This window comes from Bacillus rossius, assembly GCF_032445375.1.
Source record: "Bacillus rossius redtenbacheri isolate Brsri chromosome 4 unlocalized genomic scaffold, Brsri_v3 Brsri_v3_scf4_1, whole genome shotgun sequence".
Lineage (NCBI taxonomy): Eukaryota > Metazoa > Arthropoda > Insecta > Phasmatodea > Bacillidae > Bacillus > Bacillus rossius.
Window position 1 is genome coordinate 20166019 of NW_026962010.1, and position 19911 is coordinate 20185929.

Below are 19911 nucleotides of genomic sequence, written 5' to 3' on the forward strand. Positions count from 1 at the left end.
AGATATGTCGATCTGAACTACTTTGCCAACCTGTTTAAGTTAAATGGGAAATGGCCTCGAACGAAACATGTTCAGACTGTGTGTAACCGCACTCAACAGCTGAACATGTTCACCTGAAGTAGTTCAGACTCCCGTGTAACCGCGCCCTAAGAAACTAACTTTATCCCACCATAGATATTGATAGTATCAGGAAGACTGTGCACTTCGCTAGTAGCATCTATGGCCAGCACCAAGCGAGACTAGTGGCGCAAACTAGCAATGATTATGAAAATGGTGCACGCGCTTTACTAAGGCACGGATCTCATATTTTGTGCATTCATTAATCTTTGAACTGAATATACCCGTTTGTTATTGTTTTCTTACGATCGGAGTGTTTTGTATTTTACGTTTCTCAAGTTAAAAATATTATTGAAAATTGTTCTGTTGCATAAAGTTGTTTGTAAAAAGAAACAAACAAGCATAAATTTCTGATTTTCTTTTTACAATAGCCTAATTTTTTAAATTTCTAATTTAGGCTTGGTGACTTTTCCTGCCCTCCAAGAAAGGACTTCATAACATTTTGTAAGGCCACTGTTTCTCATGTCAGCTTTACTTGATTATGGACTGTATTTTACATTTCTGGTGGTTTTATTATATGTATATATAATTATGAATTCATATCTTTCATATAATGCAATTATTTACACATTATGTATTTAAGTTTAATCTGACATTGTGCTTGTATGCTAGATTGAGAAAAAAAATTATTATTGCCATTCCCTTTTCATACACTTTCCCGCATCATACACCATTTTTGTGCCCTCCGTTGAAAAGTGTATGACAGGGGTTCTACTGTATTAGCAGATTGACTGGAACGGTTTGTTAATTATTTTACGTTCGAGGTTAATTCGCTTCCCGGACTTTTCGGCAGTGTTTTGTTTTATTTCTCGCGTGGCGGCGCGCGCAGCCTTTTCTGCGTTGCCATGACGACTCCTCATATACCGTAAATAAATTGCACGGCTCAGGGACAGTTTCAATATGCCTATGCATGTTTTTAAAATGAAATTTGATTGGTCAACATGGCAAAGACGCGTACGTGTCATGGCCATGATTGGTCGTTAATAATTGACAATGATTTTTAGTTAAGAGAAAAGAAAGAGTAAAAAATGATGCCATTCAGTTAAACGTGGTGTTAATTCTCTCAGGGGATTTTATTAAATGGCGAGTTAATATTCAGTGTTTTCGTCGTAAGAAATACGTCTTTTGCTAGAGGAATAATTGAAGCAGCACTGAACTTGAATGCCAGTTTCAGGCATTAATTTTCCGTGAGTTACGGCGGATTTCGAGACGGTAATTAATCGCCCGACTATCAGGTATGGCCGGCGTTAGCAACGTATAGTGACGCCAACCGTGAATATCACTCCAGATGTTAATAAACATTGTTCGTTCCACTCCTAATTTCTTGATAAATTAAATATCCTTTTAAAACATATTGTACTGTAAAAAAAAAATTTTTAGCCACAGATGTAGCCATCTAAAATTGAATATTACAATCCCAAAAAAAAGTAAATTTGGTGTTAAATGAAATTGTGTGTAAGTTTTCTTAATTTTTTTTTGTAGGTGTGTCAAACATGTACTTAATGAGAAATATTTTTAACTCTATTTGAATTTAATTTAGATGTTTTGTAAAATGTTAGATAAAATAGGGTATTTGACAGGTTTTAGGTAAATGTCTAAAATTGTTCATTACGACATAATACCTAAGCAATTTGATTAATTCTTTGTGAAGTTATCTATTTTCTATGAATATCACCATCAAAGTTTAAATGAATGAAAAAGCCGCCAAAACGGTGAGACGCCATTTTTGCAGGTCACATGATGTCATGACGTCACATGCTTGTAAACAAACTGTTAGCTTTCACGTAGAGGTGTAAAAGTAACGAAAAAAAGCATACCCATATGTATTCGTTACTATAACAATTAGTACTCGTTACTATCGTATCGTTACGTTACTTGTTACTTCTGATACAGCATAAAATGCTATATTATGTTGCAGCAACGAATCGAGTCGTATTGCGTACGCGTACAGTATGACGTCGCGTAAATAATAATAAATAGAATATAAACTATTAATATCTGATAATTAACAGTTTTTGTTAACCATGTAACAATTAAATCTCATTAGAGCAGTTTTATTATATTATCTCTTTTAAGATAAGAACAAAAAAACGTGAAAATACGTGATAATAAAAAACAAAAACATACATATTTCTAATTTGTAAAAAAATACTTTCTTATAAACAGTAAAAAACTTGGACGACGAATTTCCAAATTATACTTACTAAACAAACATCGTTCTTAGTAACGTAAAATCATCGAATATGCGCGCGCATGCGTTAAACAGGGTAAAACATACGAAAAATGTGAGTAACGAAATCCAGCCGTGTGTAACGTTTCGTTACTCGATACTAGATGGCGCACCCGTGATCTACCAATGAATTATGATCTTGATTTGAATAAAAAGTAAAATATATCGTGCATTCAACTTACGACCATTAGTCATTATTTTACCACAAATTTTGATTATGTCTAGAATCTTTCGACGAACTAAAACAGAAAAATTATGTACCACAGTAACAAAAATGTACAGGATCATGCCATCCATAGCAAGAGACCAATTTGGATACGCGATACGGAACTCTTACCTATTAAAGTAATGTTGACATAACTGTGGTTCACAAAACGATAATTTGATGAATAATTTTATATATATATACATTGAAATACATCATTTCATTTTTATTCGCTTTAAATTAGTTCTAACGGGAGCCCTACTTTTGTTATTGAATGGTCAATCCAATCAATCTGTCAACATTATATAAAATGTTTACAATAATAAAACGTTTTTAGGCTTTTCTAATTTACTTAATTATTAAAAGGATATTTTAATCATTTATAATAACACTTACAACGCTACTTTCACGTTTTTTTATTCTGCAGCATAAAATTCGGGATTGTTTTTAAAAAATAGTCCGACCATTATTGCGTCTATTCTCGGGAGGTTTCTACTGTCAGCTTTAATGAAGTTGGTCTCCATCGTATTTTTTCTAATAATTACAATAATTTATTACTTTTATTCAGCATTAGATAAGAATACTAGTTAATATGACGAAAAAACCTTGAAGAAAACACCGATGCACCGTACAAAACTTCGACTGGCATTTACTGTTTACAAGCAGGTGACGTCACGCCAGATTCAGCCAATCCCGTGCGTTTTCAATCACGTGGTCAAACATGAGAATTTAATTATTTTATTAATGATTTCTTATAATAATCATATATATTTCTGAATAATGCGTTGGCCAAATTGGTTTTGAAAAATGTTTACTGTAAAGCTAACAACTTTTGAATCAATATTTTCACTATAATCAAATACCCTATTGTGTAATAGTTTAGGTTAAAACAAACCTGGTTGTTGCAAAGTGCCAGGCTGGTGTTGTCGAGGCGTGGGGAAGGGAACAGTCCAGCGGTGCCTGTGCGCGCAGGTGAGCACGCCGCCCAGCCACATGCTGGGGGACGAGCGGGAGGGCCCGGCGGCCCGGCGCGCCAACGCCTGGGTGCGCTCCGGCCGCAGCGACGGGCGCCTGTTCGTGACGCCCCGCCTGTTTGCTCCCTACTGCGAGGAGGTGAAGGCCCAGCTGGAAGGGGGCGGCGCGCGGGACGGCGACCTGGCCCGGCTGCGCATGGCCCGCTACGTGCGCGACATCCCGGACACCCTGTACATGGTGGAGGACAAGCCCCGCCCCCCGCCCACCGCCGGCGTCGACGTGCTGGCTGCCGCCCTCCCGGGTCAGTCATCGACCATCGTTACTAGTCATGAGTCTAAACACAAATTTTTCCAATCCAAATCTATAATTCCAATCCTAAGGAATATCTCAAATATATCTAGGTCTCCACAAAAAATGAAAAATGTTAACTAGGGCGATGAAACATTCAACCTTTTAAATGTTTGTTACACAAACTAAGTTTATAGAATCAATAAATACATTGTAATTTTAATTTATCTAATTACCTGTTAAAAGTACACTATCTTGGGGAATGGTAAAAGGATAGGTATGGGGGAAAAAAATTGACCTAGTAAACTTAAGAGGTCATTAGAGTTATATTTTTTAGTTGGCTTTATTCCTCTAATATTTTTCTTAGAATCATTCGAATCTTAAGGATTTTAATGGTATTTGAGGATTTGATTGACCCATCTGTAATTATTATTCATATTTGTTATGTTGTCCTGAAAGATTGGAACAAAGAGGTACAAGAGTGTCTGGACCCAGTACCGCCGCTCGGCCTGTGCAGTACAGCCAGTGTGTGTGTGGGTGCAGTGCCGGACTCCGCCACCATGGCGGCCATGCTGAAGCGGGAGCAGAAGCTGCGGCAGGCGCCCAGCGTCCAGCGTGCCGTCTCCCTCCCGCTGTCGTCGCGGCACGACATCAACCGGCAGGTGCGCCTGCGCGTCGTGCGCGAGTTCAACCTGCCCGATGCCGTGGCCGACCTGCTGGAGGTGGGTGGTCACGCACTCGTGTTTGTCTCGTAACATGCCGTCTCTATAAAGGCCCGTCTACAATAGCAATGTCCTAAACACTCGTCGCTGATCGGTCCGCGTGACCCTCTGGCGTCATGCGTCAAGTGGGCGAAGGTCCGAACCTACCTGGTCCGAAGACTTTCATCAATTTGAACTTTTTGTCCCAACCTGTGTACTTCGGACACAGAAAAAGAACAGAACACTCATGATATTTGAAGTTCCGGTTCCCGTTCGAAAACGTGGTGTTGGTTTTTTGTTATTGAAGGAAATGGAAGGTGTTGTAATTCAAGAAGAGCAAGACGACATTTAAATTAGTGCTGTTGGATTGCTGTGATATGAGTTCATTTTTTAGCATTTACATTTGCCACTTTGCCTTACTGAATAAATATATAAAATTGAACTCCCACAACTTTCAAATTTCAATCTCAAACTACAAAGCATCAAAACAATAAACAAAAATGTTTTGTTTGGCACATTTACTGCGCTCTGGTAGCAACTTTAGAAATCAATACATTCGTACATCGGACATCGCAATTGTGGACAGGGCAGTTTTTGGTGAAACAATGTGACGTCACTCACATTCGGATAAGGACATGGACCACGCACAGGTTCGGACTATTGTAGACGGGCCTTAAGAGTGTTGATAGAGTAATACTCTTTTAAGATGTTCCCGCACAGTACAGTTTCCCAGGTCAACTACCTTTGATAGCTCACACTCTTTTGTGGTTAGTGTTGTGTACAGTCAAACCTCATTATTACAAACCTGAAGGGACCATAATTTTAGCACTTTGTAATAACGAGGGTTTGTATTAACCAAACTATTGGGATATCATGACGAAAAAAATTGATTGAACTTTAAATGCCTATATTTACAATTACAGTAGAATCCCGCTGATGCGACCCCTCACGGTTCCCGGAAAAAGGACTTATAAACGGAAGGGTCGCAATAGAGAATTCGGGCCAATCCCCCTCCCCAACCAAAAAAAAAAAAAACATAAAAAATTGCCTTTGTTCACATAGATTTCTTATTCAAATAGTGTATGGTGTAAAAAAGAGAACTTTTTAAATTCATATTACAGTATTTAAATAGCATGATGTCTCCCGAAAAAAAAGATACCCTAGAAAGCAATATTGGAGCTCCCGTTGCCGAGAAAAAAAAATTCAACACAGTGCAGCGTGTCCATTTTCGCCGTCTTTGTATAGAAAAATCAGACGATTTAGTATTGAAATGATAACTTTTTATTAAAGGTTTATTATGTCTCTTGCGGGCTGTATTAGTGTTGTGTTTAAAAGGTTGCGTCCCGTGACACAACGGGTGGTCTGGCGGCGCTTATCGCTCTGGTCCGTCCGGCTGACGTGCAGGAATGCTAGAAGTAGGGTAAGTGCGTGTGTGAGAGAGAGAGAGAGAGAGAAAGCGAGAGAAAAAGAGAGAAAAAAAGGGGGGGGGGGGCTGGCGACCAGCAGCATCGTTAGCTAGCGAGAGTGTGACGGTAAATGTCGATCTTCACCACTTCCGCTTGCTGCAGGGCTCACTCTCTTTTATATCTGTCTCCCCCTCCCACAAATATATTGGCTGGCAGGTCTCGCCCTCTTCACCTTCTTTATCTTATCTCTCACGCACACTTGAAGCACCTAATACGTTGTCGCACGGGACCGGGACGGCAATAGACGCGCACGTGGATGCTATCAGGTGACGCGCGCAGTTTACCGGTATTGGGTAGCGTGGGCAGTCTAGAAGGAGAGGGGTGGTATCTATTTTTAGCCGTCTTTTGTATACCTGCCTACTTACAGTACAGCACTCGCCAAAATAAACGTGAACACATAGCGCCCAACAAAGTGTAACAGACTTGTTTTTCAGCCGATTTTACTCAAATTTTCGACTTTCTCTGCTCAAATTTTTCACGGTTCCTCAAAAAACCGTTGTATAAACGGAATGGACGCATCAGAGGGGGGTCACATCGGCGGGATTCTACTGTATAAAAAAAATTATACACACCGTTGGTAGTATAAGCTGGCTTCACTACATGCATGACAATATGTAAACACTGAAGAAAACAAACACAATGCAACACTTACAGAATAAATCATAATACAAACTTCAATAAACTTGCATTCATGACACATTTTCTATTCAAACATTTGGTTTAAAAATAAAGCATCAATTCTGGTTTGCACTATCTTTTTCTTATAGGCATTGTTTACCACATTTAACTTTGGTCATATCTACTGCTGCCGACTCCCTACACATAGTTTTGACAACAAGATTGTTGCGATCCTTAAACCGTTGTAGCCAACCATTGCTGAATTTGAAGTCTGAAATTCCTAACCTCAATGCTAGGTAATCTGCCTTCTTCTGAATCATAGGTCCAGAAATTGGCAAGTTTGCTGCACACATTTTATAACGAACGCTGGGCTGCAGGTAAACACTCAAAAGTGAATAATTAAATTAAGGCCTTGGAAGCGTCAGCCCAGAAAACAAAACAATAACAACAATAATCACAGAGGTGCCCAGAAGTCGTATAAAAGAATTTTATTTATAACCTCCTAGCAACTCTAGTAGGCTATGTGGATCGGGGATGAATAATAATGAAATAACAAGACTGGTGGTTTGATTTATAGAAGTGCCATTTTACTAAACTAATTTACTTATGTTTTTATCTTTTAATTACATTGGTATTAAAACATATTGATTACAAAATGGAGGGAGCCCCGGGGCAACAAAATACATATAAAAGTAACACCATAATACATCTTGAACTTAATACTGGTTTTAAGTTAGCTCGCAGGCTCAAAAGAAAGAAACAATTACATTGAAATTTAATTATATCCTGTGTCCTGGCACCGGAGGTTTCGGCAGATTAAAGTCCAGAAGAAATCATTTTGAGTAGAAACTTGGAGATAAACTTGGAGTTAAACTTGCAGCTAATTTTGGAGCTTGCAGCTAATTTTGGAGATAATCTTTGAAGCTGAACTTGGAGCTAATTTTGGAGCTCATTTTGGACCTCAACTTGGACCTCAACTTGGGCCTCAACTTGGAGCTAAACCTCGAGGCTGATTTTGGTCCCGCCTGCAACCAAAGTCCCAAATTACTTAGACTGGTTAACAGGCGGCTAAGCCTGGGCAAGACTATGCCCAGTGAAAGGCAAAAAAAAGGGGGGGTTAGGGATGACGACCACTTACCCAAAACAGCGAAGTGAAGTCCCTCCAGGAGCAGGGAAAGCAGCTCGCGGCACGGAAGTTCTCGGTAATCATGATTAGAGATAATGAAAGAATTTAGATTAACAAAAAAAACTATTGCGGGCAGCAAAATTTAAAAATAAGAAAATTGAGGCCTCTATGCCTTGACGTTGGCGACTACATGACGTACTGTCGAGTCTGGGACGAACAACGTAGATTAACTCTCGCGGATCGCGACGCGTGGTCCGCACAGACCAGATGCTGCCCGCCGAATCTTCAAAAAATGGCGTCGGGGCGCCTAATTAAAGGAAGCAACTGCCCCCAGCCAAAGAAGGGGGCCAAAGGTGTCCGGGAACGCCCGAAGGGGTGAAGCAGACTACAAAACGCTCGCCGCGCTCTCACGTGAGTCGCCGGCGAACTAAGATCGCAATCGCACTGCGACTGCTGCCAAGGTCGATTGTGACAAGTTGTCTTATGGGAGGGATGAGTAGTGCACTCTGGCGGGCAAGACGAAAACCTGCCTGGAGGGTCACAGAAACATCCACTAGAGTGCAGTGGGCGCGCTCGCGACCGGCGCTCAGAGCAAGGTTAGGGATTTTTCCCGCCGCTAGACTTCGCTGAGGGCTCTGTTTGACAAGGGCAAAAGTCCTTGAAGAGACAATGTCTCCACTTGGGTTCACTGGGGGTCGTTGCTCCGGGTTGGAGTTCTCGTGAAGCCACAGGTGGATGATGAGAGGAGGGGGGGTTTAAATTTGCTAAGTCGCCTGGGAAAGGCGTCATGTGGACCGTCCCGAGGCGTCGCCGCTGGCTGTAACTTGGTCCAGAGGCGTGCTGGCAAAACCCTTACCTATGCTTGCCTCCGAGAAATGAAAGTTGCTAGCAGTGGGGTTGGGGGTAGCGTTCTCTAGCACGAAAGTCATTTTGTTACATGGAGAAAAAGTGACGCGAACCGCGGCCGAATTGCTGCGATCACAAATCGTCAGCAAACAGTATCTAATTGAAGCCTGCGAACAAGCACAGGTGCACTGGGTAGCACAAGATTACGTCGGAGTGTACAGTAATGGAAACAAAATTAAATAAAATAAAAAATTACAAATTTACTATTTGGTTTCCTTCTTTAAAAATTAAAAATTAAATTTAAATTTGTATATTTGTGCCTGAAAGTGGCACTGAAACAGCACAATTTCTTAAAACCACTGCAACAAGGTAGCTTTCATTTCTTGATGTTTTGGGCCTCGCATTCTTTTTCTTGTTGATAATCTGCACGATTTCGCAATAGCCGATTCAATCTTTTCACAATTTTTTAGTATTGTCGACAATGACGATTGCGGGATGATAAATTCTCTCGCAATTTCAGTTTTCGTTCTCTCTCCATTGTCTACTTCTTCGATAATTTTAACTTTAACTTGCAATGTAAGTTCGTTGCGTTTACGTTTCGCAGTCATATTACAAAACAACTAACACTCAAAATTGAGGTTAAGATACACGTGCATGAACAATGGAAAATATCAGTACTTTTTTCCATAGATTGTTTAAACTTCTACGTATGTACACTTCCGACGACTAATATTAATACGGTATAGAGTTCTTTCCTTTTCGTTTTCCGTTTACAACATTGCATCTTTTCTAGTTTAGTTACTAACATCGCCACTAGAGTTGAACTTTTCATCTTGTTTTTCGACCATTTTGCGCTGTAGGATACATACATGTATCTTTGGAGAAATGTTTGTTTACATGACGGTTATGAAGACGATTTACTTTAGACTTCCGCGGTGAAATTCGTATTAACCGTTTACTTATACACGTTAACAGCTACTTGAGGGATCAAAACAACTTCGTAATTCATATTAACCGTATTTTGTATTAAAAGTACTGAATAACATAGGAAATCATACTTTATTTTCCGGGACTGTGAAAGTACTTCGCATAAACGGGAATTTCGTACTAAGCGGATTCGTATTAATGAGGTTTGACTGTATTTTGCCTTCTGAAACCAAAAGATCCACTAGTTACCCCCAGTCATCAAGAGAGACTGAGGAGTGTAACAAATTTCAGCCCCTCCCCATTGAAATCTCTCTGTACGAGAGTGGCTGAACATCGAAGTCGCTGACCTCCATGTACACCTGACATAACACCATGCCATTTTTTACTTTGGGGCTTTATAAAAGATTGTGTCTACATTCCACCTCTACCCAATGATTTGCCAGAGTTGAGACAAAGATTAGACGAGGCTATTGCTTCCATTACTTCGGACTTGTTAACCAAAGTGTGGGAAGAATTAGATTTAATTTTAGATGTGTGCCATATAACTAAAGGTGTAAATATTAGACATATGTAAGAAAAACTAGGTTAGTTTACCTTTAATTTGATGTATGATTTGTAGTAAATAGTTACCATTGCAACTAGGACATTCTTTTATAGTATGAAAATGATAGTTAGAGATATGCTACATTAATTCTGTCTCACTTTCGAACCATGGTTTTCAATTTTCCATTTTAAGTTCATAAGAAATATGTTGTTTGTTTTGTAGTATATTTATTTTCTAGTTATATGGTGTCAACTAAAAGTGAGATGAAAGGCAAAATTAGAATGTGTGTTCAATGTGTTAATTCTCTTTCAGAAACTTTTTGAAAAATAACTTCAATTTGTACTTTTTTGTACATTTTTATTTACCCAATATATACAATTAAGGATTAATTTTTTTTTAAATAAGAAACCAAACTTTTTTAGTTTCATAGGGATAGTCATTAGATATCATAATAAATAGTTACAGTTTGTAAATTTATTAATGCATAGTTTTAACAAATTATGAAGTAGAAACATTTTTTTTTCTCCCAGCTAACACTTTTTGAAGACAGCGTAGCTTGTGAAAGTCCTGAGTTTTACAAAAATTTCTTTCTTATGGAATGACTTTGCTTTAAGGACTATTTCTGTAAATGTTATCATAATACCGTATTTACCCTCTGCATGACCACCCTTCATGACCCGTACACTCAAGTCTGTGGACAGAGAACCAAGTGGACCCGAAACAAAGTTACTGCGCACAGATTGAGAATTCTTCAAAAACACATTGACTTATGCTAATGCATATTTGCAGTACAGTGGTTTCCACCAGTGCAACAATCTCTGCAGGATTTCCTGGAACAGAATGATTGCAGATATCCCATGCGTTGTTGGACTCTTGCTTCACTGCTATAGTTGCACGAAGCTTCAACGCAAAGCTGCTGAAGGCCATAATTTAACCATATTCCGTCACTCCAAGCATCCGACCCTTGGAGGACCAAAATATTTTGTGGTGGAAATTAGTCTTTTCCGGTACAATTGTTTAAACTACCGCAGAATTTTCATCTTGGATGCTTGAACACCTCTCACCTAAACGCAACAAATGACCATAATGGCTGTGGTGGCACCAAAGAAAGGCAATTCAAAGTTTTACAATACAACACAATTACATCTGGGATTGCCGAACACACAGTAAATTATTTATTGCACTACAGTTATTGCAGACCTTGCTATCGAATTCTGTGACCCCTAGTTCCATATCTGACTGCCCATAAGAACTTATGTTTTATGTAACATTAACATAAGTTTTGTCAACATAAACTAGGGTTTTGCAAGCCGTACAAAATTTACAATGTATTACATTATTCAAGATAGCATACTCTCCAGGCAGTTAATGCAGGCTTTGTAATCAAAATATTTCTCATATATCGACACTTTCCATCGGAACCCATTCTTCTTTAACAAGTTTTTCAAGAAGTCTGTTACAGTTTGTAACAGTCTTCTTGCAAAGTCTTTTAGGTCAGGACCAATTATCGTACAATATAAAATGTGTGAATTTTTCTCCGCACAGCACCACATTTAAAAATTTTCACATCAATTATTTTCCTTTGCTCTGTTTTCTTACCTGTAGGTATTCAAAAATTCAGATCAGTATTGATCTTAGATTACCAGCCGCTTGAATTGGTTTAACTATTGATATCAAGTCACCTGTTTCAGCGTCATTGTATGTCAATTTATACAACTTTTTTTGTTCATTAATAAGTTTCACAACAATGTACACAATTTTCGTGCTTGTCCTCACATTGGCATACCTGTTTTACTATGTAATATAAATCCTGACATGGACGTCATTATGTAAATTGTGTTGTTTAACTCTGACTGCCAAACAGCAGTGCATGAGCATTGTTAGCTAGTAAGCGGTTGCGTTGACCACCCGGTGACTTTGGAGTCTGGACATGTTCTTTTGCCTCTTGACACTTTAAACAGCTGCTACATTTGAGCTCTTGTTATATGTTTTAGTATTTAATAGTTTCTTGAGTTAAAAATTTTAAATGTTGAAAGTAAATGTTCACATTTTCACATTGGACATTAGGAGCTGGTATATGTTCATGGTATGGCCTGTTGTTGATTACAGACTGATAATTAATACCAGAGCTAAAAATAATTAATGATTAATTTTAGCAGAGAATGTGCAAGCTTGCAATATATTTTTTTTTCATTTCAATTCAAGCTGTGCGAAACTCAAGTTGAACTAATTTTTATTGATTCTGTTTCTTAATCAATTCCTTAATTATATACTCAATTACAAGTGATTTTAGTTTCAGTTTTAGAACAATGACAAAACATGGTTGAAACCAAAATTGCAGTTTTCGGTAGTTACATTTCCTTTTGAAGTATTGAATATATTCAGATGATTCTTTTCATCTTTTGATTAAATATATCAAGCAAATGTTTTTTATAAATTCTAATTAGAAATTGGTTTTACCGTGTTTTCTCGTATAATCGTCGCACATTTTATTCTAAAATCAAGTTTGAAAAGTAGGGGTGCGTCTATTATGCGGAAAAAAAAATTTTTGTTTGGTAAAGTTATTCATAAAAACAAAACCCGTTAATGGAAAGTACGTTTATTTAAAAAAAGGTGGAGTATACAAGAGCACGCCAAACAATTTATATTAATAATTCATTAAACAAAAATCTTTCTTCAACTTTAAATAGAAAAACCAAAACTCTAACGCGAACGCAAGCCACTTGAATCTGACGTGAACTAACGTGTCGTAGTACACACTTGCCACGAAAGAATGCGGGCTATCAAATGTAGTTAACTCGGCACCTGACAGAGAGCATGCATTGCATCCAATCGGCGAGATATCAATATTTGACTACGTGCGCACGCTCTATACGGGAAGCAACATAACCAAACATGAATGATGCGCTTGCTACATTTTTATAAGCGGTACGCCGCGGTAACGCAGACAATCAGATAAAGTAAATACAGTTTAAAAACGTCTTTAAAAAAATGTACACGTCAGACAACTTTGTATTTCCGTTATTAAATAAATAAGTGGTAATGACTGAAATTAAATTTTAGATTATACCTACACCGCGGTAAAAGTAATAATGACTGAATAAATATTAGATTTCTACTTTAAAATACATCGTTTTATACGGAAAAGATACCAACACAAAGCGCTCGGCATCTACTAGTGGGACCAAAATCATCATGCGACGTTTACGCGAGAAGTTTTTTTATCCCAATTTTGACAGCCTAAAATATGGTTGCGACGATTACGCGCGTGCAACCTTTATGCGATAAAACACGGTACATTATAAAGTTGTGTCTGAAGGTGGGTTTACCTGGCAACAGAGCAACTCTGAACAAGGACAGCAGTGGTAGCAGAGAGAGGCCAAGTGCACTCCACGGGTGAGACGTGCCAGGAGCAGCCAGGGGAAGCGCCGTGGGCAGGACCAGGGGGCTGATGGCCGGGCGGTGGCGTGTGTGCAGAGCGCGGCCTGCTACTGCTCGTCGCAGGAGGACGAGGACGCAGACATGGGCATGGACGACGACGACTCCCCTTCCCCTTCTCCCCCCGCCAAGGTGCTGGGCCCCGGACCCCTGCCCCACCACTTCGGCCGCAACATGACCTTCCCCCGGGGGCTGGGCCCCGCGGGGTGCCGCAGGCGGGAGCTGCCGGCCGTCGTCACTGAGGGAGACTCCTACCGCATGCACACGGAGGTCAGCTGCTCACCTTTGTCTGCAATGCATCAAACTTACATTATGTATGTTTGTAAAAAAAACGTGGTTTTTTTTTTTTTCCTTGTTTGTCAAACGCTTCAAATAGATTTATATTCTTGTAGTATGATTTGACCTGAGTATCTTGACTAATAGTGAGTAGGCAGCTTGGCTGTTAACACTTACCTCTTGTACCTTTTTTTCATTTTATGCCTAAGTTGACAGGATCTGTTGCTCACCGCCTGTGTACGGCAACATAAATTACCTTCTCGCACACACTCACATCTTTTCAAATATTTTTTGAAATACTTCATATCATTGAATAGTTATTATTTGCATCCTCCCTCCCTCCTCCTTCCCTATGGTGAGGCTTGGCATTAATGGTTACTAAATCTTGGAAAATTGCCAGCAGCTTTCCCCCTTTTCCCTCGCCTGGCTCCGCCCATGTGGAAACATAGTGCTGGCGGGAATTTTCTGATCATAAGGAAAAGATTCCTTACTTTGGGCTGAGATCCTGACCCCGTTTTCTGTTGATTGTTTCATTTGGAAACATGGATGATATTTTCAACTAAACGTAGACTTGTAGAAATAACATTAATCATAAAAAAAAAGTAACTATTATGATTTACAACTGTCTATTAGCCTACTCATGAACTGCAGATATTTACTATCAATTTGGCAGCCCTATATCACTTGATCTCAACCAACAAATTGTGTGTGTATATTCTCTGAATGTTTAAGTAGATCTCTCTGTTCACTGAGGCCAGTGTATAACCCGCAGTGGCTTTGGTGTGTTGCTACTGCCATTTTAGTTTGTATTATTTATTTAGTGTCTTGTAAACATACAAACAAATACATGAATGTGCATGTGTGCACACATGCATGCACGCACATTGCAGGATGTAGGTACTGTGGTAAAGATAAAGAGTACTGTGATACTTAGGTGCTTGGTGACTTGTTTGGGGTCTCTGATTTAGGTAAAATGGAGTGTTGATAGATCATAATGAACAAATAAAGATGTAATCTATCACCTTTCAGGACATAACTGTGTCTTTATTTGTGATTGAAAATTGTGTGGCTGTTAACTGAGTATAAAGAAACAAGAACTTAATTTTAGAACTATAACTGAACAGAGAACAGGAAAAAATGTACAACACCCACATCATGACTTTTCAGTAATGAAAATTTAAAAATAAATTAGCACCTACATGCAACACATTGGGCCACTTAGTCTTAGTCATGGAATTAGCATAACCTTGCTTATCCACATGCAATACATATTTTTCGGTGACATTGTATGAGGAAATAACATGAATGTAAATAATTCGGAAAAAATTGCTTTTGTATTGTTAATTTTTAGATAAGGATCTAGGATTTGACAGATGGGATGGAGGGGAGGAAGGTTTTAGAGAGTTAGATGTTTTACCCATTGCTTCATAGCTAAAGATGTGGGGAAAGATTGTTGCCTAGAACTTGTTGGTCTGCAGATTTATAAATAAAATCATATCAGTGATTTCAAAAAATGTGGGAAATACGCATGAATTTTCATCATATAGCAAAAACCTGGAATTATACTTGAATTACTTGTTGTCACCGGGAATTTTATATACTATATCTCTCACAGATAATATGTCTGCTAGTTTTACAGGTTATGTCAAACCCAAACTTTTGATGATACTAGAATTTCATTTTAAACCATCAAAAAATCAATAATAGTTTTTACCATTTGCTAATTGATGGAAGTTCTGCTTTAAAGTGGTTTTGTCAACTTTGATTAATTTTAACGACCATGGTCATACAATTGAATACCTTTATCGTCCTTGGGCATTTGCATCGTCAGTATGGTGGTGGTGTTATTGCTTAGGCGTAGAGTGAGTATGATTTTAAATAGATAAAACTCAAATGCCCAAATTATTCTTTCCGGTTTTAGTTCTTACAGACAGGCTACTACATTGAAATGTTGTAGATTGTGAAAAATGTAATTTCACCAAAATGATGTTCAGATGAATTATTCTATTTTTGTGCACGATGATCAAGTTGAGATGTTTATATGTATTCTCTCATGTGTCAATAGAGTTATTTTATGGTTTTGCATGGAGAAAATGTAAGTAAATTTATTTCCTATCACAAATCGTTAGTTGCATACTTAACTGGCTCGATCAATACTGATAAAAAATATATTTTCGTACTATTTACAACTTTGCTTTTTGTTGGCCTAAAATGATTTAAAGTTCTGGTACAATTATGTGGTCCTCAGACGTAACCCCAACCGATTCTGAAATTGTATTGTACCTGACGTCACTCTATACGTGTCAAGATGGCCAACTTTCATATTTGGGGTCATCAGCAGGCTGGCAGGGGGTGTGGATTCCATTCGCCATTGTTTTTTGATGTCATGAATGACAAATGCCAAATCAAAGGTTTATCCAATGTTCAAAGGTGCGGTAAACACTATTCTGGTTCATTGAAAATATATATTACATGAAATAAAATATATTAATAAGCAAAGTATTTTGTTAAAACATGTTCACTCTAAAACTTTGGCTGGCTGAAAATATATTTGAGAGCATAAACATGAGGGTTGAATTTACATATTTTTCACTTTTTTATTATTTTATTAAGTTGTATTTAATTTTGTTAGAAATTATAGGTCTACCTATTTAAAAATTTTATTTATAAAATGGCAATGACAATATTATGAAAGCTTAAATTTACAACTAAAAATATGCAAGTATTTGATAATCACATGAAAATGTACGTACCCAATTTTTACTTTATTCACAAACTCATGATCTTTATTAACTAGAGCAGAAGCATAACAAACGTTTATGTAGTTTTATTGAGTGGTTCTTGTCTACCATTATTATCTTAATTCTCAGCAATTAAGAGTGTTATTGTGAACAACAAAATGTAAGCTATAGTAGCTTAATAATTTCAGTATAAAACTATGATCTAAAAAAATATAAAAGTGCCAGTGAATACAATTTAAATATTTTATGGTATTTTAATAAGTAGCTCATATTTCAGTAATAAGCCAATAAAGGCACTAAGGTAATTGAACCTGCCACATAACTATGTATATTAATCATTTTTGTTTGGGTATGTAGTTTCGGAACCATTCTATATATGTATAATTTTTTTAAAGTTCCGATAGATCGAAAACAGTAATTAAATGTTTATGCTGTCTTTTGTTTGGAATATAAGTAGATGGCTTATGTCGTTAGTACATAACTTTATATCGACATCTTAAATTTGTGTAGTTTCACCATCAAGAAAATTCCTTGAAAAAACTAAATTTTGTTCCTTGAAAACCTGACATGTACATGAATTTCAAAATAAAATTTTGATGGCCACCCTGATCTGCCATTCTTTTACAGTATGCAGCATAGAAAAAGAGAAAATACTAAGTAAAGCATGATAGTGATGGGTACAGAACACCAACATGTGGAAGTTGTAAGTACAGTGTAAGAATGAAAATGACTTCGTGGTTTGTGAATTCTCTCACAAAAAAAATATATTGGACAACCTTTCTCATTACAGTGAAATTTCATTACAATGTACTAGGGATGTGCGAAAGTGACTTTATCCACACGAAATGAAAGTGAAAGAAAATTTATCAAGTTTCGCGAAAGTGAAACGAAAATGAATTTTTCTATGAAATAAATATATTCTTAACGAAAGTTAAGCGAAATTTTTTAATTAACAAAGAAAAAAAGTGCCCCAAAATTTGCTCTTCAGTAATAAATTCTATTACATAAATCATTTTTGTACCTTTTGATGTATGTATATATAAATATTACTATTTAATATAGTCAACATCCGCCCTAGACCACACAACACAGCCCCATGTCACTCGTAAATTTCAAGAATCAATCCAGATCTTTCAGCGCACAGACTATTTCCTTTACAGTCGTAATGTCGCAGTCTATGATAATATATTTATCACGTGCATGGTACTGATGAAAAAACACGTGACTACTGCGGAACGGCCGTCATCTTGCACCACTGTCACACATGGCTAGCTCAGGAAGCTGTAAACCAGGCAAGGGACATGGTCAAAACAAAACATAACAAATGGTTGCTGCCAAGTGACTTGTTGACCTTTTTGTCTAATTGGCTGTATATTATGAGGATTTTATATGTCAGTCAGAGTATGTAAATTTTAAATAAAGCAGACGAAAATGTTTTTGTTTGGCTGTGCGCGAATAAAAGTAGGTACGTTCTTTGTTTATGTGTATACGGTAAATACTAAATAGTGTACTAACAGTTCTGGAATGTATGTTTTACGAATATAGTACCTACACTACTGTTTGAAAGCAAATGAATCAGGTAATTTTTCAAATATTGCATGATTTTGTTTTGATACCTAGGCCTACTGTAATCACGGTTGAATTTTGTTTACTTTATCTGCCATGTTTGTTCAAATTATGATTTTACCGTATTTTCATTAACGTGAGTTTTTTTCATCACCACGTAAATTAATCTTAATGGAAATCTTTTTTCTAATTAATGTCTTTATATGATTTGCATATGTTATTACATTATTAGTAATAACAAGCAAATCATATAAAGACATTACAGTAGAATCCCAGTGCTAAGTACTTACAGGTACCTCAAGTTTTTGTACTTAGTACTGAAACATGTAGGGATGGGTAGTTCGCGAACTACCAGTTCATTTGGAACTGTTCTGACGAGCGAACTAGGTGACTAGTTCGCTGTTACCAAAAACAATCGTTCTTTCGTTCTTTGCGTGTTTCTCGTCTCCTACTCTGTTTGGTCCTTACTGCGCATGCGCGAAAGATAACCAACCCCCCCCCCCCCCCCCCCCCCCTCCCAACACCAACCAAACCACTGTCACCCAATATGCCACGTCTTTCTTTCTGCCCTCTCTTACGTTATTCTTTATTTGGTCTCTTTCCCCCCCCCCCCCCTAGTTATATTTCCCCATCGCTTCGTCAGTTCTAGACTTGCGCATAATAGTTCGCGACCGGGAGCGCTCCTTTTAGTTCGCAGCTCCTTGGCGAACTAGGTCGCTCTTTTAGTTCGTCCGCTCCCATCTCGAATTCAAAGAAGACAGGTCACAGATAGTTCGTTCGCTTTGCTACCGCTACTGCAGGCGATCTTCTTTGTATGTTATAATAGTTATTTTTTATAATGATCAGTGTTGTGAACGCCTAGATTATTATCCTTTTTTGGGTTATTTTGTTTTGTAAACATGTGAAAATAAGCACTTTACTTGCAGAAAATAAATTAATACACATTCAAAAATGTAAGAATTGTGTGAAAGAAAAACAATATGATAGTCGCTCATTTGTAATGGGAGATATTGTTTACAAGCATTGGATTACTGTAAGCCTCTTTTATTTATAGAAAAAGAAATGCCCATAAAACAAAAAGTCTGTAACGATTGTGTTGGTGTAATGTATGGAATATTTTGTTTAAACATTGGAAACCGCGATACAGTCCGCGACCGATGTAGTTCAATAGAACGGTTCCTAAAGAACTAGTCTTTGAAGTGACTAGTTCCGAACGAACTAGTTCGTTCCAAAGAACTATATTTCCCATCCCTAGAAACATGCATACATATCTTTACAAAGAGAAAAAAATATATAAAAAAAATAGCTACAGGAGAGCCGCAATGCCATATGTATTCGCAACTGCGACTTTCTTTTTTCCCCTTGTCTAGTTCTCTGAGTATATCCACTTTTTCCTTAAGCGTGAATTGCTTTCGTTTCTTTTTATCTCCAGGATCATTCATATTGTAGCACAAATATAATGCGGTGTCTAAATAACGTAACCTGAAAATAAACTCAACAATAACAATAAACAATCCCGGCACAGACATCAAACAGTATTTTTAGCGTAGCGTAACACTTTTGTCTAAATAATTAATACTTCTCTCAAACCTCCGTCTTTCGATGTATCGAATGGTGTTGTGTTGCTCACGTCGCATACTACGTACGGTATAATCTATGGTTGTGCGCGCAACTGTTTGTTAACTTTGTTTTGAGAATTTAGAGGTTAGAAAATACGTTGCGGTGGTATTTGTGTATCTTTGTTCTACTACATTAACATTTAGCTGGAAATTTATTTACCAGTTTAAGTAAATTTTGGTGTAGTAATGCCACGCTACTAGTAGAATTTATACGTTATAGTGAAAATA

At 37.6% G+C, this 19911-nt stretch overlaps 1 protein-coding gene across 4 annotated transcripts in view; it reads left to right on the forward strand.

Moving 5' to 3' along the window:
• LOC134541646 (BTB/POZ domain-containing protein 7) overlaps nucleotides 1-19911 on the forward strand; it is a 102388-nt gene that overhangs the window by 35378 nt on the left and 47099 nt on the right. For 3 of the 4 annotated variants that reach the window (XM_063385225.1, XM_063385224.1, XM_063385226.1), the window contains exons 9-11: nucleotides 3525-3828; nucleotides 4359-4537; nucleotides 13521-13795. In XM_063385225.1, the coding sequence (XP_063241295.1) occupies nucleotides 3525-3828; nucleotides 4359-4537; nucleotides 13521-13795 (758 nt within the window). The remainder of the gene's footprint in view (nucleotides 1-3524; nucleotides 3829-4358; nucleotides 4538-13520; nucleotides 13796-19911) is intronic. The other variant, XM_063385227.1, reaches the window with a different exon arrangement.